This window comes from Triturus cristatus, chromosome 7 (genome assembly GCF_964204655.1).
Source record: "Triturus cristatus chromosome 7, aTriCri1.1, whole genome shotgun sequence".
Taxonomy (NCBI): Eukaryota; Metazoa; Chordata; class Amphibia; order Caudata; family Salamandridae; genus Triturus; species Triturus cristatus.
In genome coordinates, this window is record NC_140590.1 from 1609371510 (window position 1) to 1609395947 (window position 24438).

Consider the following 24438-nt stretch of genomic DNA (forward strand, 5'->3'; position numbering starts at 1 on the left):
ACACTAAACATAATCTTCACAAGAGTTAACAAAAGTTTAAACGATTGCCATTATAATATACATTAACTTTTTTAAAGTATTAATTATTTGCAAAAATTAAAAGCCATTGTTATTTGTAATATCAATACATCTAAGTCACGTAAATACAACACATATTGCATTACAAATGCTATAGGCGTCACATTTGCAACAGTTAAAACTATTGACATTGTACATGAGAAAGCTAGTAATTTCAATATTTTCAATACCAACACAAATAAGAAGTTAGTCAATTTACAATACAAAAATCTCAAACTTTCCTAATGCGAGACCTATTGCATTGCAAATGCTTGTTAGCTTTTAGGGTAGTCAGGTTGCAAGATAAATATGTAGCTGTGTAATGTGTGTGTAATTTGCTGCACATGCATTTAAATCCACTGAACAAGTGTTTCCTTAATCGGTCTCAACCTGCTCAAAGTGTCACGCCATCACTACAATAGCTAGGTACACGCCTAGGCGGTAAACTCCGATCCGCTTGCGGAATTTGGGTAATTTCTTGTTCCGTGGAGAACGCGAAATTGCCCAATATTCTGCATTCCGCGACTTTGCAGAATTGTTTGCTTTTCGTGTTCTCAAAATGCGTGTTCGCGAGATATTTACCCCCCCCCGAGCACGCAAACAGCGATCGCGAACAAGCAATTCCGCGTGTTGATTTTTACCGTTTCGCGGAGCTTTGTGTAGCGCGACTACGCAAATTCCGCCCACCCCTATTAACATGCCATAAACTGCTGGGTTTGGAGATTCTATTAAGATTAACAATTTCTATGCTAACAATTGAATTGCCATTTGGACGAGCGGTTTGCAAGATTTCTTTTCTCCTGCAGAATCGTGCAAAGTTTCCTGACCAAGACAAAGTTTCTTTATTTCCACTGCTGCAGGTTGTCCTGACCAGGACTGGAGGTAGAGCAGGCTGCAGCAATAGGGATCCTTAGCTCGGTTTGGTCTTTGTGTGACGTGAAATGCTCACACGTCACCTGTTCTCTTCTAACCAGCAGGAAGGGTAGCCACAGGTCAGAGAATTGAGATGGTGAGATTCTGCAGGGCTGTGGAATGAGGCTAGCACCTCTGACAAGCATCTGGAACGTTTTCCTGCTGTCACTCAGGGCTCCATTGTATCTGACTTTTTATTTACTTTTCCTTCTTTCCAATTCAGAAAGCCAACAATTTAAACATCCAGCTGGGTCAGGAGCTGCGAAAGGCTCGGCAACTGAAGAACCCCAGCAGCTGGCAGAGCCCGGGCAAGCAGGCTCAGAGTCCGCACAAAGGAAGTACTACCCTCTGCCTGCCCCCACTCTGCACCCATCAGGCTTGTTCTCCTGCTGTCGGAGTTCATGGTGCAGGTGCTGGCTCTGTAAGAAAGGCAGCACACGATTTAGTCATGCTCCCTGGCTCATCCCTGAGCAGCTGCAGAAAGTGCCGATGACTTCACCTGCACAACCAGGAATTTGACCCGAGCATAGGGGGCTGAGTATGTGCTGGTAAATGCAACTCAGGAGTCAGGAGGTGTGGCTGCAGCAGTGTCGGCACTTTCTAAGGAAAGAAGGCTTGGCCCTACTGGTAATATAAACAAGTCGGGCGTGCCATTGGTAATACAAATGAAGCGCAGCAGATATTCTTAAAGTGAATGCGCGGCACTGTGTGCTTTAAAAAAATAACACATTTGTTGGTGAAATTCACAACTTTTTTGTTGTTAAAGAGCCTAATGCCACGCTTTCACTTAAATGGCGCACGCACCTTTTAGACCTGGCTCGTGTAAAGAAACAGAGTTGCAGGCTAAGGAAATAAACATTTGCAATGCAATAACGCTTGTTATTTCCTTGGCCAGCAACTCAGTTTCTTTAGACGCGGCTCATCTAAAGAAAGGGACACAGCTGTCATTAAAGGTAAAACGCTGGCATTTAGAAAGGCGGACTAAGTAACCAATCGCAAGCAGTGGGCGTCTAACTTTCCAGAGACATTACAGCATGCCTCACAAAGCAGCGCATGCGTGCTGCCTCTAGGCTCGACCTAACAATTACCTTGTACTGTCCACCCAATCAGCGGAAAACTACGAAAAACACATGGAAGTGACCCAAAACCTGCACTCACCTGTGTGAGCAGCTTTCTCAGGTGAAGCTTTAAATCACAGTTGGATGGAACAGCCTTACACCTTATCAAGATTAGCATTACCATTTTGGGCTTCATTCAGAATGTCCCGGTTATCAATCCGTGAACGTGACACAAAGTGTTAAGATCAGTGGTACTAGTAACTGTGGTACCAGGTAGATTACAAGTGGGTCCGGTCCCTGAGTGTCTCCCTAGAACTGAGGAGTGTGCAATCTAATCCCATTCCAGATTTCTCCCCTCGTTATAGATCATTCACTTATCAGCACGTTTTAATTAGGCTATGCAACACCGCAGCACAGTTATCTGGGTAAAAGTTAATGGGTATGCATATTTATAGCAAGTTTTGTAGTTCTGAAGGGGCAGATAACTCATTTCCTACACTAGTGAGCAACCAGAAGCAGATAGATAAAGGTCAATGTTTTTCAGAGGGGCCTACATAGCTGTCATCGCCTCTGTTACTTTATAGCTAACACACCAGTGCATTGCAAGATGTGCGTGTGGGGGTGAGGCGTCCATGCCATCAGAAGTCTTGCGATGTGTTGAACTCTGAGGCTCCTTTATTGCCCTTTAACCCCTTCCATGCTGCGCAGATTCCGCCGCTGTGCTGACGGAATCTTGCGCGGGCGTGGTCATGACGGAACGGTTCCGTCATGAGCACAGCTCAACCGTGGCTCATGACGGAACCGTTCCGTCATGAGCACCGAAGGGGTTAACATGTGCTTTGTATGGCTGTTTTACTATTTACTGTACTAACATGTAGGAGGGGCAAAGCAACAAGCGTTGACTGTGGAGCACAACGATAAATTTGGCGTGAACTGCAGTTGTGTGCAATGGTTTGAAGGGAGGGGTGTTAGGGGAAGGTGTGGTGATTGGTGTTGTGTAGCCACGAGACAGACGGGTCTGTGGTCTAGTTTCACGAGGCCGCGCATGCCAGTGTACACATCGTCATTTGAGTGGTGTACCGTGTTCGTGGAGTGGACGCAGTCTGCGTCGTGCGAAGCTACCAGTAGTGTTAAGTTGCAGGGGACGCTCGCATGTGGCACCCGGTCGTAGGTGTTTACGTAGTGGAATACATCAACCTTTTATCTACCCCAAGCTGCACTCTGCCTCTTCATTATAGAAGGGAGGGCACACAGTGCACCTACCTCTAACCGCTAGCATTCGGTGAAGGGCAGAAACTATTATCCAAACCACCTTCTCGCCACCCTTCCAAGCCTCTTGAATTTGAGTTTCTGGTAAAGACAGCGTGGTACATTTCCTTACTGTTACAAAAACCTGCATTACAAACTTTATAAACAAACATGCCATTTGTCAAATGTACATAGTAGGCATTATTCTAGCATTACCAGAGAAATGCATTTTTAGTACATAGTATCTGCAGCAGGAGGACTGGGAACAGCTACAGAGATCATGTGGTACAGCCTCTAGTAATGCCCCTCTTACCTCCCCGCTTGTCTCTGGCGTTCAAAGTCGTTTTAACTAATGGATGTGATAGGTTGTCAAGAATTACTTGAGGACAGGGGCTGTGCTGAGCAACTCTGTATGTGCTATAAAATCTACATTTTGAGGGCAGATTTTCCCAAGCATTCCCTTTCCACGGGGGTTGGAGGGGAGGGGTGTCTGGTTAACAGTCACCGGTAGCCTACAGTGTTTAGAGTTCAGGGAGGGGGTTAGTGAAAAGTACCACCTGTAATTATGTCATCCAGCCTTCCATTCAGGGGGAGAGGTGAAGGGGAGTCATTTGCATGACAATGGGTGCTTGACGCAATCTGTCATCGACTTGCTTTATGGTCCGTTCAAGGCAGTGGCTGAAGGGTTGTCGCCTCGGGAGTTAAGATATCTTAGATACCCTTGGGACCAAGGAACCACTCGCTGTGCGGGTTTCTAGTATTGGTCTTCTGGGGTGTGAAGTGCCAACCGTGGTTCATCCAAAGCAGGACCCATTGTGCCCAGCTTGCTACCAGCTGACAAAGTGATGTATAACATACGGGCCGCCAGAATAAAGAGTATTTCTCCGGCACGCACAATCCTGCATAGTTCATCAGCGTGTGTTTATGTCTATTTAAAGACCCATTTACTCAGATCTTGCTTGTGAAAATGATCCCCTGCTCCGAGTGAAACCGTGTGTGCCATATCGCTTGCCAGGGGCTTTTTTTCAGATAAATCTGCGCTGCAGTGTGCACAACATTTCGCATCATGAGCTGCCGATGACCATGTTACGGACATCCGTGTCCTTCACGTTGCCTCAAGCGAAGTGATGCTAGCGTGTTTGGCTCTTTATAAATACTGTGCTTTATGAAAGGACACATATGGCGCACATATGTAAGGGACAAGCAGCTCCAGCGGAGTGGTGGGGGGCACAGGGAGACATGGGGGAGTGGTGCAGGGGAAGACAAGGAGGCACTGCAGCTGCCACCCTGCACGCCGCTGCTCGCTCCCGCCAGTAAAACACCATGGGAGGGAACCTTTTCAAAAGAGGTGGGACATGCACCCGCCTTTAACCATTTGCAGGCTACGATTACAAGATGACGTGCAAAAAACAACGCAATGCTTTCAGGGCAGGGGGGGGGGTATTCAGACCCATAGAGTAGTTACACAAATCCTCGCAGAGCGAACAGTAGACATCAAAACCCTCCTTCACCTTTGCCAGAGATTAAAACCTCATCTGTATCGCAATCAGTAACATAGTCCAGGAGAAAAACCATCAGCGTCAGCAACTAGTACAGTCAACACTTGATAGTGTTGATACCATTGACAAGGAGAGTGGCAAAGACAACACTGACAAAAATACTACCTCCACCGAAGACAGGAGCGCCGTCGACAAGGACGACAAAGATACAGGTGAGAGCAGGGTCACTGAAAATGCTATTGCTGACAGCTACCCATACCTTCTGCGCTAAAAATTACTACACTGTCAACAAGAACGGATATAACCTCAACACCCCAGAATGTGAAACTTACTGATTTCTGACAACAGCATCTTAATGACTACTGCCAGGACCATCCACTCCACTCCTCCCCCCTAGCAATGTTTCACTATACACCACATTAACTGACAGAGTAAGGATGAGGAAGGACCCTCTGGACTGGCTTACTTGCCTATAAAATCAGATCAAAGGCGCACTTATCAGTCTTTTGAGCAAAAAGAGTATGACTGAAGGCAATATGCTGTAGACACTTAACGCACAATACAAACAGCAAAAGATGGGATGATTTAGGCAATTTATACCTTGACCAAAGACCTTCATCTTATGCTGTCAAGACTATAGGTGCTTTCCTCATAGGGAGATTTTGAAACCTATCACACGGATGTGTCCCAGATCACAAACAAGACTGACCACACCACGCACAAAGTGTGGATTCCACCTCCAAGTAATCCAACAATTCCTAGAATACATTCCCCTTAAGCCACATAGCCCATTACTCCACAGGCACTAGATACGGAATACAACAAGGTCAGACTGCTAATAAATTATCAGAATTGAGGCCCCCAGATAGAATAACTAGGTGACTACCACACCAGGTGAAGTAACTCACCCAATGGTGGAGTCTCCCAAGGAGGACATCAAGGGCTCTAACAATTTGATAGGAAGATTTTAATCTCTAGTAGTAGCAAACAAGAATGGCTGTTTCCTTTATGATTTTAAGAACAGTTCTAGAATAATATAAATTTATCACATCTGGGCAGAGGGCATTAAAATTATGAAGGCACCAGCCACAATTGCGGCAGTGATTCCATGCATGGACAAAAACACTCCTAGGTCTCATTGGCCATCCAGAGCAGACTCTTTGCAAGCTGATCAAAGGCGATCTAGAAACCCATAATCACCGCGGGCAGCACCAGACAGAAGATAGGAGACTATACAACATTGGCAAACAATTTTCTGCCACAGCAACACCTCCATCAGGGCCTCAAACGCTTTAGCGAAAACTAGCTAACTATGACTGACTATCAAATGTGGTCAGGCATAGGAGCAAACCTAGTGCAATTGCAGATTATAAAAAAGCAGAGGTGAAAATAAATCTACAGGAAGGAGAATGAACATTTTCGGAAATTACTGATGTGGCTATTAGATCCAGCAAATTCAGACAAGCTGGAGCAGCTGTATTGAACAAACAAAATTGTTTGAGAGGTCCATTCTTCAGAGCTCAAGTGCAAAGCATATCACTAGTTATGCGATACAAAAGGCAAGACTTAGTTTGGCTGCCATACAGAAGAGGTTCTGCAGCCTATTAAAATCAGTTGCAGAAACAGTCAGATCCCCGTAAGTGTCTCAAGCCTACTCAGTCTTTGACTGACAAGTAGGCGCCAGCCACAGTACACCTGTAGGTGAAAAGCTCTCATTACAACAACTGGGTCAACATTACAGACTGTTGGGTGTTCGATCTAGTAAAATGTGGTCATGTTAGAATTTGTAGAAAACCAACACCACCATATTGAGAAAATGAACCATTACAATCTACAGCGGTTGCAAAAGTAATTAAACATTATGTAGAAGAAAGGAGCAATGGAACTAGTTCCAAAGGCAGTAGTTTGGGGCTTTTATTCCCATTTTTATCTCATAGGTAAAAAAAATCCAGAAAGTGGGGACACATTTTAGATCTTGGAAACCTCAAATGCCTAAAGAAGCAAAAGTTACATTGTGACTTGCAGGGGTTTAAAAAACATTCCTCTGAAACAAAGCAGATGTGACCTCTTTGGACCTAAAGGACACATACTTGTATACCCTTTTCATAAACTGGTTAGGGGTCGGTGCATATGCATTTCTCATAACCCGCTGGTAGCATGGGTGCTATTGAAAATGAGGAGGGCACCAAGCGGGATAATCCTCATAACACCCTTGTGATCAAGACAATACTGATTCAAGGAGCTACAAATTCTTCTCCTGTACTCTCGCTCTCGTCAGCATGCCTCCTGAATTCAATGAATTCCAGCCATCATACATACCAGAAGTCTGTAGAGAAATAAGATGTAGAAACGAGAGGGTCTACCAATAACATGTACAAAGGAAAATGAAAACGTTTTTGCTCATGGAGTGCGCATAAGAAATGGAATCCGATAACCTTGCTGCTTTAACTTTTACCTCATCTTCTGCACCCAAATCAAGCTTCAGTCAGAGTACATTGAGCTATTCCTCACTCCAAGGAAACCTGCAACCAACCAGCTCTTTGGTCTAAACGGCTTAAAGAATTTTCTAAAGGATTCTCTACTGATAAAACACCCTCATACCATGGTGGCTAAATATAGTTTTATCACAACTGATGAAAGCATTTAAAGTCAAAACATAGGATGACACTAAATTACAAATCATGGAAGGTTGCCTCTCTTTTAGCACTCACATCAGCTAGTTGAGTCAGTGGGATTTAAGCTTTTACTATTAAAGAATCATTCAACCAGTTTAAAGACAAAGTTAGCTTGAGAATCCGTACTTCATACCACAAGTGCCATCAAACTTTCCTCTGAATGAACCAGCTCTAATTATTTTCCCACAAACCCAACTAATTCAGCAGAGAGCACTTTTGATATTAAAAGATGTTTAGAATTATACATTGACAAAGCGGATAAGAAAAGCCGGACCGACTTATTGCTTATCACCACCAACCGAAATGCTAACTCCTGTGAAAACAGTACAGTTCGTTGGGTCACCGGCTATAGTATTTTCTCAAAAGAAAGGTCAGCCATTGCAATGGACCGTTCAAGCCCATTCAACAAGGGCTTGTGTAGCCATGCTTGACATATGGAGGGAAGCAACACGAATAGAGACCTTATGCAACACTACCGTCTGTGTTCAGCGTTAATCAGTAGGGAAAGCGGTCCTGCTTCCTTTATTCCAGCATGGTATGGGTGTTTAGGCTTAGTTACCTCTTGTCGCTTACTAATAACTTTTGCATTTACTGCTTGCTATTCGATTCAAGTACGTGAATCTATGAAAGCCAATACTGGTCAAGTTAATATGTCAAGTACCAGTCCCAGAAATTCAAGCTTCTGCAGGAGCTGATGACTATTCCTCAATTCCCCAACTCAGCTACCCGTGTATGTGTGTGTATATATATATATATATATATATATAATCTATTGGCGGTAGTTATATAGTTAGGACCGTGTTTCCATAGGAAATCCGCAACATTCTATTTGGAATAACTTTGGCGCCAGTTGACGAATCCTCGCAAATTTTTCAAAATAGGTGGGGCGCTCCGCTCCTACCCTGAAAGTCTCGGGGTGATTAGTCAAGCGGGGGCCGAGAAAAAAAAAAAAGGGGGTCCCAAAACGCGTTTTCCCCATGCATTTTTCCATAGGGACCTTTAGTCCAAGGTACAGCCCGAACGGCTGAACAGACTTACTTGAAATTTGGCAGAGAGGTAGTCCTCAGGTCAGGGATGTGCCTTTTAAATATCTGGAGTCAATCTGTTCAGTAGTTCCTGAGAAAATTTCAGTTAAAAGTACATATATATCTATAGGCGCGCACTGTGAACATTTCAGTCGATACCCATGATGGAGTAAGGACTCCGAAACGCGTTGGTTAAAGAAAAATATCGGAGCAGAAATGCCGGTTCCTTTTAATAAAGTTCGTGTTGATCTGACTGCTGTGGGAGTGCGTCCTTAAAGCTTGGACAATCATTGAATATATATATATATATATATATATATATATATATATATATATATATTACCTACTGGCGGTCGCCAGTAGGTAGTTATAGTTAGGACCCTGTTTCCATAGGAAATCCGCAACATTCTATTTTGAATAACTTTGGCGCCGGTCGACGAATCCTCGCGAATTTCTCAAAATAGGTGGGGCGCTACGCTCCGCTCCTACCCTGAAAGTCTCGGGGGGATTCGTCAAGCGGGGGCTGAGATAAAAGGGGGGTCCCAAAACGCGTTTTTCCCATGCATTTTTCCATAGGACCTTTAGACAGGGCTACAGCCCGAACGGCTGAACAGAATTACTAGAAATTTGCAAGAGAGGTAGTCCTCAGGTCAAGGAAGTACCTTTTGTAGGTTTGGTGTAAATCTGTTCAGTAGATTCTGAGAAAATAGCCTTTAAATCAATATATATATCTGAGCCAGCTTACGGTATGCTTACCGTAAGCTTACCGTACGTGTACGGTGGCGTGCGCGAGCGCGATTCTGATTGGCTGTTAGATCTTAGTAAACATTCGAATCGGCCGAAACCAGGAAGCGGCGGCCGCCATTTTCTCTCTCGCACTCTGAGGGGGGGGCTGTAAACAAAGGCAAAAAACATATAAAGGGGCTGTTTAGACAGCGCCCATGCACATAGCCATGTTAGTTGAGTCCTCAAAGATCCCCCAAGGCCAAAAACGGTAAATTTTTATTTTTTGAAAATTTCGCCGATTACGCTTACCGTACGGTGCGCTTACGCTAAAAATTAATTTAAAAAAAAACTGCGCATGGCATATTATTGTCATCACTTACAAATTAAATGTAACAGATTACCTATCACAAGGAAGCGCATAATATGTCCTCCATGTGCGCACGGTGCGTAACGTGGGCACGCGGTGCGCGTAGCGCACTGCGTGCCCACCTTGCGTGTACGGCACTAACTGCGTAAAGTGGGCGCGCGGTGCGCGAAGCGCACCATGCGCGCACGGAACGAACTGCGTTAAGTGGACGTGCACGCCACGAATGGCGTAAAGTAACTTAGCATTTAAAAAACCGTACAAATTCACTGAAAAAACCATAGGTTTCACACACGTTATAGTTAGGAATTAGCATTTAAAAAACCTTGCTAATTCAATGAAAAAACCATAGGTTTCACACATGTTATAGTTAGCTGGAAATTTTACTGATAAAAAACCAATGAAATTCCCCCGTTATAGTTACTGTAGGCAACTAACTCACGCGACCGTAATCCTCTGGTGATGACATATGTGTCTTTATGAAAAAAAAAAATTTGTAAAATATGTATAGCTAAAATTTAATGGAAGAAGACATGGGCAAATAAGTGTCTAAATACAGTATTAGCATCAGCAGAGGATTGCGGTCGCGTGAGTTATAGTTGCCTACAGTAACTATAACGGGGGAATTTCATTGGTTTTTTATCAGTAAAATTTCCAGCTAACTATAACATGTGTGAAACCTATGGTTTTTTCATATATATATATATATATATATATATATATATATATACACACACACACTTAAAAAACCATAGGTTTCACACGTTATAGTTAGGAATTAGCATTTAAAAAACCTTGCAAATTCACTTAAAAACCATAGGTTTCACACAGGTTATAGTTAGGTGGACATTTCACTCGTAAAAAAACAATGAAATTCCCCGTTATAGTTAGTTGAGATAACTATAACTCGTGCGCCCGCAATCCACTGCTCATGACGTCACATATTACATCACTCATGACATGGTCAGTGGCATCACTGATGACATCCTTGTGATAAGAGTGGCGGTCGGGCGAATTATCTTAACTAACTAAAACGGGGGAATTTCATTGGTTTTTTACGAGTGAAATGTCCACCTAACTATAACCTGTGTGAAACCTATGTTTTTTTTAAGTGAATTTGCAAGGTTTTTTTAAATGCTAATTCCTAACTATAACGTGTGTGAAACCTATGGTTTAAGTGAATTTGTACGTTTTTTAAATGCTAAGTTATGTATTTATTAATATATATATTTAAGTTTACCGTTTGCGCACCGTGCCAGTAGATATATATATACACACACACACACACACATATATACACACACACACACACATATATATATACACACATACATAACCACACCTACTAGGAGATTCCTTGTGAATAACTTCTTACTTATTGTCTCTCTTAGGTAAGTTCTCTACCACACATTTGCAGAAATGTGCAGCTTCCTACGTTTCTTCCAAGGAACCAGAATCAGGGAAACTCAGTTCAAGTAATTCTCCCAACCAGCCTACTGAGAATTGCAAGGTATGTAGACTGAAAACGGAGCACTAGATATCCTTCTTTTGACTAGTTGCTCCTAACTTATGGAATTTATTTAGTCAGAGCCTCAACTCTGTCGCAACTATTCCTTCAGAATTGACTGTAATCCAATATAAGCACAGTGAAAATAGCCTTACTTTCCGCAGCCGCGGAAGCAGCGTCTCTGGGAATGCCTCAATACTCACAAACTTTGAATTTGCCTGGGTGAAAAAACGCCGCTAGACGCGACCGTCTTTCCTCAAAAAGCAGTTGAAGTGTGTAGTTTGCCGCGATTGAAGTCACAAGCACAGCTGCACTGGGGAGGAGGAAAAAACACTAGACCGGCAACCTCAAAGTTATCGCCGGCGGCCATCTTGAAATTCCGCTATGCATGAATCTGTCGCTTTGTAAAAGAACGGGGAAGCCAATGGTGGTGCAAGTTCCTGCTTGGTCTAAAAACGGCAAACCTTATGAATTTTGCAAAACACGGGAAGGGTTTTTAGGGTGAAGTAATGCCTTACGCTGACTGTACCCGACATAATAACCTGCAACTGAAGTGTATTTATACATCGTGTCATGTGATCAAGGCCCTCCGGGGTCAAAACGAGTCATGGTGATTTTGGTGAAGATATAAACTGAAAATCTGCACTTACTCTGTGGTCCGTGCTCCTGTAAGTTCAGGGAAAAGTTGAAGTTCGAAAGACATACATTTTTTTAACAGATTCACATGCGACCCACCCTCATCCCCAACTAAGGTGCTATCAAATCTGAACTATGGTGGCCCGAGCGAGGACAGATAAATGCTGTTCTTTGCTCAGATTGGCTGATGTGAATAGGTTACTACTGGGCCATATTAAAATTTATACTGTATATGTTTAACACTGTACTGCTCACTATGTCTACTGTGGCACTCAGCTGGACGACGGGGATGATTTATGAATACAACTCTACGAAAGATACCAATACTGAAAAAAGTCAATAAAGGCAAGTAACTTCTCCTAGAGTATAAAGATATTTAAGAAGCATTGACAATGAAAATAGGTCTTGCTTTAAAGGAATTATATGTGGTAATATGAAGAAGTACACAGAATAAGACTGGAGATTTGTGCGGAAGCAAAAAGCTGTACAATAATATTGGTGTAAGTTAAAAGATCAGGTGACAGTTACATGGTTAAGCCAGACCTAAAAATCAATGTAGGCTAACAACTGCCCTCCTTCCATCTGTGCTGCAGCCAGAGAAGGACACCATAAATTATCTAGTTATCTAAGACACCTAAAGACCATTACGATGTCATGAGTTTGCCCCTGCAACTTAAAGGTCAGACAGCTAGGTAAATATAATAAATGTATAAAAAAAAAGAAAAAAGAATGCTCAATTGGGTGGAGGGCACGCAACTTCTGCCTAATCAAAATATGTACTCCTGGTCCCAAACATGTGGGAAGAGCCAAAGCCGCTCCTGGTGTTAGTTATCCAGAGACAGCTGCACAGTCAAGCAAGACCATAAAAATGCACTTATATCCTGTCAATTATGGTAAAAAGCATAATCAAGATCTGCAAAGGCAAGAAACGCTTTCATGCAGCTCTGGCTGAGTGCCATTAGGCTACTACAGTTTGTCAAGTAGTAATTAACGTATTTTTAGTGACACTTTTCTGACATTTTATTCATGAGAAAATTCCACATCCAAACTACACTTTTCTAATCAATTTTGATACGGGATATACAATTTTTCATACTGCAACAGTACTGTACATTTAGGTGTTAATTACTGCATCTCCTCGACAAAATCTAACCATCTGAAAATAGACAATTACACAAGTGAAGACAAACCTGCTGCATAAGTTCTGCCGAATCATCCTCTCCATTGCCTACAGCCTTTTTATTTAATGCAGGCCCAGATTTTCCAACTACAGGGTTTCTTTGGGGAGCGACTGCCGTTCTCTGTGGAGCTGAAAAAGAAAAAGTATAACTTAAAACGTACAGAGAGCTCAGAAGACTGAAGGAGCATAGTGCCAGCTCATACCCAGGTGCTGTTACTTTGCGTACTCTAAATTTTGTTCACCGAAAGTATTGTGACAAATTCAAAGACCACAGAAGTGCAGAAGAGTCAGCCTTCAAACCAGCTCTAAATGTGTATTACAACAGTGCATGTACCAATTTTTGCCATTTTCTTAATGCCTTGAGAAGAGTCTTTTCTGGCGGTCTTTGCTTCTGTAGCTCCTACCAATAGGTCATCTGGAAGAAGTACAGCAATCCCCAGGTTAGTTTTATGAAGCTGGTTTAAATCTTAAGGCAGGGAGAAAAGACATCAATAATGATGAAAAGGATGCCATGATTTGGAAGCGGCACTATCAAGAGGATTTTTTTTAACAAATGCCGCCACTTTGGTTAAAATAAAAGAAATAAAAAAAAAAAGGAAATGGTCAAGTTTTGAAAACATATCTAAATATATACAATCGTTGAATGGAATGCAGTTTCACCATACGACACCTGCTCGAACACAGACCACTGGGCTTGGGAAAAATTATTGCGTATCCAATTAAATAGGAGTGTTAGATAGTATTGTAACTTCACCTGAACTGGAGTTGAGCAATTTCTTCGGCTTATTCAAGACAGGTGCTGCAAGAATGGGTGCTGCTGCAGTCTCCTGGCCTTGTCGGGCTGCTACCGGATCATAATCTTTTCCATCATAATTTGCATCAAAAAACTTTTTGAACCACTGAACATACTCAAAGTTGTCCTGGAATTTTCCTTTCACCAGCTTATCCACTGGAATGATCTACAGGGAGGAAGCATTAAGTCGTGTTCAAGCGGACGTTATACCTAGTCTGCTCAGTGCCTGTATCTGACAAATTAACCCAGAGCAATACCAAATAAGATTTAAATGTTGGAGTTTCCATTATACCTGTATCTGTTACCCTCCATCAATTCATGGTCTTACCTTCAAGTGTTTGACAAAGAACCTTGGGGATTAACAGCGGGAACTTGACTAGAGAGATTTTTATATTAAGTGAAGGAGTTTCCATGCCCGGAAGAGAGTGAAGTGACCAGAGTTAAGTCATGATAAGTTTGTGACATTTAAATCAAAATATTCATTGAGCAGCAGACTAGTGACCTCTATTTTCTACGATAACTAGTGTCAAAGTGGTTACAAGTTAAACAATTTGGGGACCTGGGAAAAAGGTGACTGGAGCCAGACTTAAGAGGAACCCTCATAAGACATAAAATTCTTTCTTGAGGACAGCACTTACTTGGCAGGTGGCTGGTGTGGCACGAACAGTTCAGAGTCCAAAGAACCAACAGGGAGATACTCAGTGTATGCGACACAAGGACAGTGGTAAGTTTTTGTGTGTTTTTTTTTTTTTAAGTGGACGAATATAAAATTGTTGCACTACATTCTAATCTTGCCTAACAGCTGGACACTTGGTAAGTGAGCTCTGACTTACCTCGTTTGCCAATACACCATGTAAAATTCGATTTGATGCAACAAAATCCAATTTAATGACAATTTACAGTAACACATTACAGTAATATTGGCTAGAGTTCGCCATGATGCAAGTCTACCATAGACAGAATTTAGCAATAATCCAATTTGAAAAAAATAATGTAAAAAATAAATACTTTGCTCCCAGTAAAAATAAAAAGTGAATAAGAATATTGCTAGAGTATTATACAGTGGTTAGTTTTAAGAATAGCATTAGGGCAACCATACCCTATTCTACAATTACATTTTATAACTGATTGGGGTAAGCATTCGTGCATTGTCATAGGTGATTTGTAAATCCCCCCTTTTTCACCAATTATGGGCTTTAACATCATTTAATGAGATTTTTCATTAGGCATTACCAAGAGAACTTTCCATTTCTTAAGTCAAGGCAAGGTTTTGTCTTCAGAGGTGTGAACTACCTCCTTCAATTTGGGTAATACATGCTCTAGTGCATCAGATACGATGACCCTCACTGAAATATGGCCTGTTTTTATTTAAACTCTATTCTGCAAGAGACTATATTTCTAACTCTTATGTGTAATAAAACTCGCAAAAGACTATTACGTTGTACAAGGTGAGGAGTAGCACAAAAAATAAATAAAAGTATACCTACTTTATCCACACCCATTTTCTTGAATGCTGCTTGCAACAATTTGAAGTTGTGAATGTACTCGTGCTCTAGTTTGGCTTGGAATTTAACTTTCTTCAGTGGCATGGAACCAGGGAACAGCATGTCCATGAACTGACAGTAGGCACTACCTGCAATCAACAATGATTATATTATAACAACATTTCGGGATGCTGGGTAGGTGTGTGCATAAATTCAAATTATCCATAACTTAAGCAGATTACAAATAAAGGTGACATGTAAAGAGACGATTATGTAAATCAAATTATAACCTGGGCACATCTATTTAGAGGCAGCTTTACAAGGTGGTTTCTATTTCACAGGAGACGCTGAGAAACAATTTTCTGCACGCATGAGCATCTGTCCTATAAAAGAACATTAGTTATTCCTATTTTAAAATTAGTTTTGGACTGAAATAGTAAAATCTTTTTATAACATTATTCAAAGTGATTCTCAATCTATGGACGTGGCTCAAGTTACACTTAAACTCACTACAATCTAATTCGTAGGGCGCACTAAATTACTAATAATTCATTATTACTAAGAGAAAGGGGAGTAAACACAATATACTTGGAGAAAATAAGACTGGTATTAATGGATCCCTAAGCAGAAAGCACAGGCTAGAGAATCAAATATCAAACATTTTAAATAATCTGTAAACTAACTTGAGTTAACAGCGTTAACTTTCTTTGCAAAAACTTGTGTATACACACCAATGAATAGGAAAATGTTATCCTATGTTGGTTTTGGAAATCGGGATTTTACATAAGCAATTTAAAAATGTTTTCTATTACTATGCTTGAATTGCGTTTTTGGTAAAGGACCAAATGTTCTGCTGTCAAATGTATACAGAAACAGTTTGGGAAATCTAAAGCAATGGGTCTTTGTGTGGTATTAAAATACTCATGTCTACAATTTGTATATTTGTCATAGTGTTTTGGTTATAACACACATAAGTTGAACAAAGCACATTAAATTACTGTTCTTTCTTCCCAAAATTTCAGCCACCCTGAAGAAGCGGCACAGGTTGCCACGAAACGCATGTCGGCTGAAAAAAGTTGAACTGTGGCAAACAAATAATCATTAAGCAAGAGTTTGTCTCCTTTTTCTTCAATAGTCATTTTGGTTGCATCATTGTTTTGGATTGGAATACATATTCGCTCCTTAATTATAAGAAATATTGGGACAGTAATGTGTTATGAAGGCATAGCGATAATGAACAAATGTGATACAGAAAAAGAATCTTAATAAATTGCAATGAAAGACCATCCATGCAAATTAAATGTCCATTTCTGATATGAAAGTGTTTTTTCTAGAAATCGCTCCCAACTGTAGAGAGTTTTATACCAAACTGGTTGGGCACTGGTCAAGTAGGTATATAGCACGCGCAGAGCCATGATCTTTGCCCAAACTTTTAGATAAAGTCACATGGGTTCTTTTCCATTTTGAATGTTTTTAAAGTATAAGAGAAGCGGGCAGCTACTTGCAAAACTAGTTCATGATCAAGGGGGAAAAAAAAAAACCAGGACCCAATTTACAGAGGACATCCGCACTCGTGGCGGGACCTTTAAACTGAAGTTTCTCATTGCAGAGGTCCGGTCAAGAGTGAGGGGCCCGCTGCCACGTGTGCCTCTGAGGCCCTTAGTGATTCAGGCCAGAGCATCTTTGATTAAATTATAGATTTTAAAACAAGTCATAAAGAGCTTTTAAATACCCAACAGCATATTCTCCTTTTGAATAAGCCAACTAAATATGAACACAATCTTTTTGGTTTGTTTCGTAATCCATTATTGAAAGTTAAAGCAGAACATAACGCAAGTATGTCACGGCTTAAATATGCAGAAGTATCACCATTTACAGGTACAAGTGTGCTGATTTGCAGGGAAACAAATTGCACAAAACATGGGGAGTGGGGGACAAAAATAATTTGAAAGTGTTAAACAGAAAGCAGTTTCTAAGACTGCTGCAGACCAAACTGCAATTAAATATGTAGAATAACTACACATCTGCTAGACATTCCAAGACGGTTTAAACCTCACTTAACAAAACTCCCCAATCCTGTAATCACACCAGACCAATCAAATGGTTTTGCATGTTCAATTTACTACCTTTCGTACAAGCAAAAAAAAAAAAATACTTGCAAACCAGGGGACACTTGCCATTTAATGTTAATGGACTCATTTCGTAAATCACAACTAAATTTTCAACAATTCTTTGCAATTGAGGGTTCTGAAGGACCACGATCAAAAATCATTACCCCTCCTGACGCTCAATGATAATAAATGGAATACTGCACTGGGCCCATCTATATTTGTGCTTTATACCCGGATATTTTTCCTGTGACGCCAATAGATCATATGTAAGCACTCTTATTTTTATTGCATCAGCTTATAAACATAAGCCATACAATATACTGTATACATTAACATTTCTGTGATAATCATTAAACAGTAATGATAGATATAAACTAAGAATTAGCAACACACGGTTATAGATGCAAGAAACAGAAAATGTTTGAGAATGAAAATCATTAAAAATGTATACTTATAAAAATGGACGCAGTTAAAAAGGATATAACAAAATACTGCCATTAACAGGGGACAGCATATCAGGGCGATACGCAAGGTAGAGAGGTACAACTATATTACCAGGCTTAGATGTTCTAGTTCTGTGTGTTAATCTGTTTTATTATCACCTGTAAGCCACCTACAGTCGCGGCAGAAATTGCACTACAATAGACAACGCATTAGATAGTCCTGGCATAACTAAGCATTATATGGTTAGCTTTAAAGGAATGTAGTCATCATGACAATGAGAATGTAACCTTTGCTTGGCCGAAACTGTAGCCGGGGAAATTTAGCAGCGGTAATTCTTCTATAACATGTATTTTGTACACAGATATGCTTACCTTGCAAACTTTGAGAAAAAAATAAATAGCACCAATAAACTGATGTTTATAACAAAAAATTAAAAAAAATAAAAATACCGCCATTAAAACACTTCAGTACTCAAGCATTATACCAGCTAATGCATTAATACGATAAGTCCGGAAAGAGTAAAGGTGAAAACAATGAATAATTGTCATCATGCGAAAGAAAACGTAAGACAACAAGGCCACCTAAAAAGACTGGACAATGACCTTAATATAACAGAGGGCCCAAGTAAAGTGCTTTGTGCAGTAAACTATGTTGGCAGAAATAGGTTTTCAACTTGAGGGTGGATTAAAACTAACATTATGTTGTCTAACGAATGGCCGCTTAACTTTCCAAGTTCGTAGATTTAGGAGGATACTGGGTCAAAAAGAAAATGATAAAAATGTCGGATCTTAAACATAGGTGCATGGCGGTTCTGCAGTGTCTGATGCCAGGTTTTTTATTTTTGTTTTTTTTTAAAGGGGCCGAAGGAATATCCTCACAAGCAAAGAATGGGGGCATAGCTGCATAGAGTGCACAAGAAGCTCAATGCCACCTAGCAAGCAGGGTCTGATGGAATTTTAGGTGGAGGTCAACCAGTTCCGTGTAAAGGACTTTACAGGGAAGCATCCCAGCCTGAATTTTATATACAATGATCTTTATTGGTATAAATATATGATATAGTTCTCAAAACAGAGTGTGGGTTTAAATTTTCCGCAGAGTTATGAGTTTTCCATGGAGCTGGTCTGAGATCCATGAATAATAGTTCCCCTTCAGTCTATCCAGGGTTGAGGGAGGTTTTCTTTTTTTTACCTCCCAACAAAATAAAGTCGGGCCATAAAATTGGTATCAATTTAACAGACAAAGTACATGGCAGGCTAGATCTGTGCAAGTCAACTGAAATCTTTCACAGATCGGTACGTTTCTTAGAGATGATTGAGTTGGCAGGGTTATTTTTTGTACAACTTGCAATGCTAACAATTTCCTTTGGGGCTTGTAAAAATGGGGAAGAAAGTTAGTGTGTTATTGTGAAAAGCCCTGCACAGTGAATAGGGGGGTGATACTTTACAGCAATCTAAGCTTTAATCACAGAAACTAGTACTAGTTGGCCTATCTAAACCAACTGCCAAAAGGCTTGACAAATTTATTGTGTCGGCTCCCACAAAGGTGGCATATGGGAAGGAAGCTACCTGAAAAACTGAAGTGAAGTTGGAGTAGCGCTCCACAGCGTCAGAAGGTGACCACTCCTGGACAGGACATTGAAAATTCCTGGGAAAAGTCCTAAATTAGCTATGATTTGTGTTTAGGACATTGTGAAGCTGACCGACTGGGAGCTTAAAGAACTTTAGGTACAGGAATTCCTTCAACTATCAATCCACAGAAACTGGCATGATAACAGCATTTTCTTTAAGAAAATTGAGCACAAGACCGGGAAAGTGTACTGCTGAGAACAGAGCAACTCTTCCCCTACACCAGAAACAAAATTAAGAGCATACCCATTGTACACGCTACCTTCCTCTACAATCACCATTACATAAACGCGGTTATGTTAACAATGCCTATAGCTAGACCATTGTATGTATTTTAAAGTCTGTCCATCACAGACCAGAGGCAGATTTGGTTCTATGGAGGTGTGGTCTTTAGGGATTAGCTTTAATGACTTGCAAGATGTTGATTCGTAAGACTGGAGGTCTGTACCAAAATGCTTAAAGTGTTCCTCATTTGAAACAGAGGCTCATTTCCAGCAAATGCATATAAATGGAGAAGTAAATGCTGTTAGATGCCATAACCTATTACTAGCACAATCTAACCGTATATTTCTGACCCAAGACCCAATGATGCAAGGTGGTGCTATGGAATTGCTTTGTGGGCAGTGTTACTGTGAAATGTGGCTACCCATCACTGGAAAGTTTACTCTACTGGACGTGTATGATTAATTTAATGTATGCTGTTTGAGATTGTGCATTTGACAACTGAGGTGCTATTAGAGGTGTATGCATTTTTTCATATGTGGATACCCTATTATAAGGCATATCTTTGAGGCGTTTCGAGCTTGAGCAATGTATAGTTAACCATTAAATTAGCTTGGTAAGCACTCACTTACAAAAGGAATTCCTGGTGTTGTCAAGTTCCTGTGCTTTACACCAATGTGACAGGTAGAGGAGGAAACGATGGATGCGCGTGTATTTCCCAGTACGCTGCTTTGACAAGAGTATCATGGATTAACATGGTTAATAGCTGTTGAAACTTACTGGAGTAAGTTTCGATTCGTCATCTGACTACCTGAGAAATACTCTGTCATTACTGGGAGTAGACTTACCTATCTGCACCCTTTTCTTTGCCTAGAATGCTCTCAGCCTGCCTGTCTTCTCCCCAAGTTTCTTCTAGCAGTGTAGTTCCTGTGATTATAGAGCCATAGAATGGTGTGCAGAAGGCACAGCCTGCCTCCTAGCCAGTAGGTCCATTCATCATGTGGACTTTGTTCTTACTGGATCACCGTTGAGACCCCCAAAACTGCTGAAGCTATCCAATGTCTGATATCTTTAGCACGATTCACTTCTGTAACGGACACAGAAAACATTTGCAGCCTGATTAACAAGGGAAGCATGGAATAGACACCTAAAAAAACCTGTGTTGATCTGACACACACACAATAGGGTTAGAATGTCAAGTTGATTTCCATACTTCGGGAGATTGAACATTAAAAATATATGCATCAGTTAATCCTCCAGCATATCACTGCTGATATAGAAATAAACCGCTGCAAACTGGCGCTGCTCTGGGTAGGGCTCCTAATAGGAAAAAGGGATTTTGTGCTTCACTAGACGCCAGAGGCCTCACTGTCAAACACTAAGTGTAAGAGAGGTATGGACTGGTTCATGATCAGGGAGTAGCTGGTCTACGAGGCCAGGGGTGTGTGCTAAAACATGCGGGTACGTGGACAGAATAGAGGTATTAAAAATACAAAAATACACGACTTTCCTCAACTTAGGTACTGAAATCCGGGGTTGTTACCTGGACAAGATGCACCAATCCACAAACAATGACTGGTTGGGAGGGGCTTTGAGGGCACCTGGCTTATGTGGCACTGTTATTGTGTTATTTCATGCAAATATATCTATATATCTATGTATCTATATACACACACCTCAACATACCATGCATCACTAAACGTGTTTTTATACATTCAGAAATACACATCTGCTTTGCCGCTTGTGGCCAACAGAGTCTAATAGCTTGTTGAAATGCTTATTTAGTGCAAGAAAACTTAGTCCTATCTGGTTCTATTAAGACTACCATCATTTCTGCGCTTTTAAGATTGTAGGCCAGAGAAGCTTTGTTGATAATGGGATTTGCGATGCTGAACAGGACGCTAAAGGTGTAGACGTGTAATGTTTATGCTCCGATTTGCAAAGCATTGTAGATTTCAAGCACAAAGAAACCTGTGAGGACATCAGGTTAAAACCAATTACAATCTTGACATGCCAGATTGGTCAGCCGAGCTGGGTGTTTTCTTTAGGACTTAAAGTTGAGGACTTTTTTTTTTTTTAAGTTGAGGACAATATGGTGAACAAGGCATAGCAACTCATCTGGTAGCTCACAGATCACCTTCCAAATAGTTCCAAGTTTTCCATCACAGGTAGGACTCCACATAGCTTTAAGGAATGGGTGTTGAAAATAGGGTACGGGATGTGCCATTATTATGCAAATGTAGACAGCTACTATATGTACAGCCTGTCCCAGAACAAACTTTGAAGCAGGGGAGTAGTGTGTTGTCCCAGTAAGTGTAAACAGAGGAGCCATTTTTACTGGAAGGATGGGGTAAGGAACAGCAATACTGAGTGACACCATCATAAATAGTTAAAGGAGCAACATGCAGTAGCTGTGTGAAGTATGGAGTAGTTTAGTTCAAGGATAGCAGGCTATACAGATTGAGAATTTAGACGCATTTAAAAGACTTGACTGGAGCGCTATTGAATGACTGATCCCTAGGCCTTCAATGAGAATGTGCAGAGTATACAATAAGTGGGTTTAAGCGTGTGGAGGTAGTTTACACAATGGATTATCAGTGCATACTCTCCATAGATTATATGGATGCTTTTTTCCAGTGAAAAGGACAATTGGGCCTTTGGTTAGTGCGATGGAAATGCTCAATTGACTGATTGGCATGGTCAGCAGAAGCGTAAGAATAACATTTAGTGAATTGTTCTTACATAGACATGATTATGGCTATATTAATCTTGCATGGGATTTTGCAGATCAGTATCCTGGTTGCACTTTTGAAAGCTTTGCTTTTATGGAGAAGTCTAAGTGAATCAGTCTCTTAGCCTACTAAGCTTTGGTGTTGCGAGGGGTGGACTCACTTCATGGCATTGAATTTGTACCTTGAAACCTTAAAGCTATGTGTTCAAGAGGAGCAAGAGGTGACAGTGATTCAGTAGGTAATGGACTTGGACATGAAAAACAATATAGAATCTGCACAATGGAAGCTACAATTTGAAGTAGAATGTCAAGAGCACAGCTAACTGTCCTGAATTGTAAACGGCATTAATGCATGGTAAGTTTAGATTACAAGGTTCAGAGTGAATGTATTAAGACAAAAGTAGTGCTATCCAGACTTTTTACAATGGCCTTTCAAAATAAAGCCTACGACATTTGCTAAAAATGCATACTATTCTGTTCTGTGAGAGTTGTGTGAAGTGGTACTAGGAAGGCTGGAAATTGACTAAGCCATGCTGTCTCACGGTGGTGTGGACCAAGTACACAGATGATGGAAAGAATCAGCATGAAGGGTTTTAAAACCCCATCAAAATGATGCAAGCTGCTTTGAGATACAGCCAACACCTGTCTGAGGCAAAGATACTTTAATATAAATAATGTGTAGCATATTTTATTCAAATTTAGTTTTAGGAAAATATTGCAAGTGTTTCAACACAGTCCAAATTTAGATCAGGACCAAATCCTTAAAACCAGAAACCTACACGGATTGCTGAAGAATTAATCTGCAAGGGTTAGATGAGAACAGCCTTGTATCATGAAAGGGCAGGAAATTAAAAAAAAGCTAGAGGAATACAAAAGGAAACGGAGGACATAGAAAGATTGATACAGATGATCAGGACAGAGAAAATTAAGATTAACCACACTTAAACATTTAACATCAGCTGCAGAATTAACTACATTTTCTTTCTGTGGGGCCTAAGGAAGGCACTACCAGAGGCACACGTAGTAAACAGGATTATTAGTTGGAGTGGGTGTTAGAAATGAGATTTCTGGTTGGCTAATGTTTGCCCCCAAGCCAGGCAGAAACTACCACTAGTCAGGACAAGGGAGTTAGAATCCTAAAATAACCCGTGCTCACCCCCTTGGTAGCTTTGCACGAGCAGTCAGGCTTATCTTAGAAGCAGTGTGTAAAGCATTTGCACAAAACCAACAGTAATACAATGTAAGCACTACAAATGGACACCACACCAGTTTTAGAAAACTATCCACTATTTTTATATAAACAAGACCAAATACGATAAATATCGACAATACAGTACTTCAGAAATAGTTACTTCTCAAAATGTCTTTAAGTTGCAAAATACGTTGAAAAAACCAGTTCGTACTGGTCTGTAGCTCGGTCCGAGCCTACCGCGATGCTGAAAACAACAGGGTCTCGCAGTTCCAGCTGACCTCGTTGGTACGGGCCAGCAGCAGCGGGACAGATTCGTTCACAGTACCTCTTAGTGGCGGTGCGAGTCAGTCTTGGCGTCCTTCGCGTTTGCGATGCAAAGTGTAAGCGGTACACGGTGTGGTGCAAGCAGCGGCTCGGTGATGATCTTCCAGATGGCGTCGGCGAGACCAAGGCAGGCGGTGCAGGACGAGACTGTGCTTGAAGCGGTGCAGGTGACAGCCGGTCGTGGCGTCCGTTGCGGTTACTGTGCAAAGTGGCAGCGGTGCCTCTCGATGTGGTGCAGGCAGCAGCTCGGTGACGATCATCCAGACGGCGTCGGTGAAACCAAGGCGAGCGGTGCAGGGCGAGGCAGTGCTGGCAAGTTGCGATGTGAGCAACAGCCGGTTGGCGGGAAGTGACACTGGCCAAGTCAGAGAGCTGTGCGTGACGAGTCGGTCACGGGTGTCGACACAGCAGCAACAGTGTCGGTGAGCCCAGGCCAGCGAAGCGAAGCGATGCAGGTTGCGGCTTGGTGACGGAGTCGGTGAGACCAAGGCTTGCGGTGCAGGGCGTGTCGGTGCGGCCTGCGGTGCTTCAGGACACAAGGCCAGCGACGGAGTCGGTCACGGTTCCTTCTTCTCTGTGGCAACTGAAACAGCGGTTCCAGGAGCGGTACCCAGAGGTTGGTGAG

General features: G+C 41.5%; 1 protein-coding gene across 8 annotated transcripts in view; it reads right to left on the reverse strand.

The window, feature by feature from the left end:
* MAPRE1 (microtubule associated protein RP/EB family member 1) overlaps nucleotides 1–24438 on the reverse strand; it is a 102086-nt gene that overhangs the window by 69065 nt on the left and 8583 nt on the right. For 4 of the 8 annotated variants that reach the window (XM_085619476.1, XM_085619477.1, XM_085619474.1 and 1 more), the window contains exons 3-6: nucleotides 15168–15313; nucleotides 13642–13846; nucleotides 13222–13302; nucleotides 12898–13016 (exon numbers count right to left, since the gene is read on the reverse strand). In XM_085619476.1, the coding sequence (XP_085475602.1) occupies nucleotides 12898–13016; nucleotides 13222–13302; nucleotides 13642–13846; nucleotides 15168–15313 (551 nt within the window). The remainder of the gene's footprint in view (nucleotides 1–12897; nucleotides 13017–13221; nucleotides 13303–13641; nucleotides 13847–15167; nucleotides 15314–24438) is intronic. The other 4 variants (XM_085619480.1, XM_085619481.1, XM_085619478.1 and 1 more) reach the window with 1 other exon arrangement.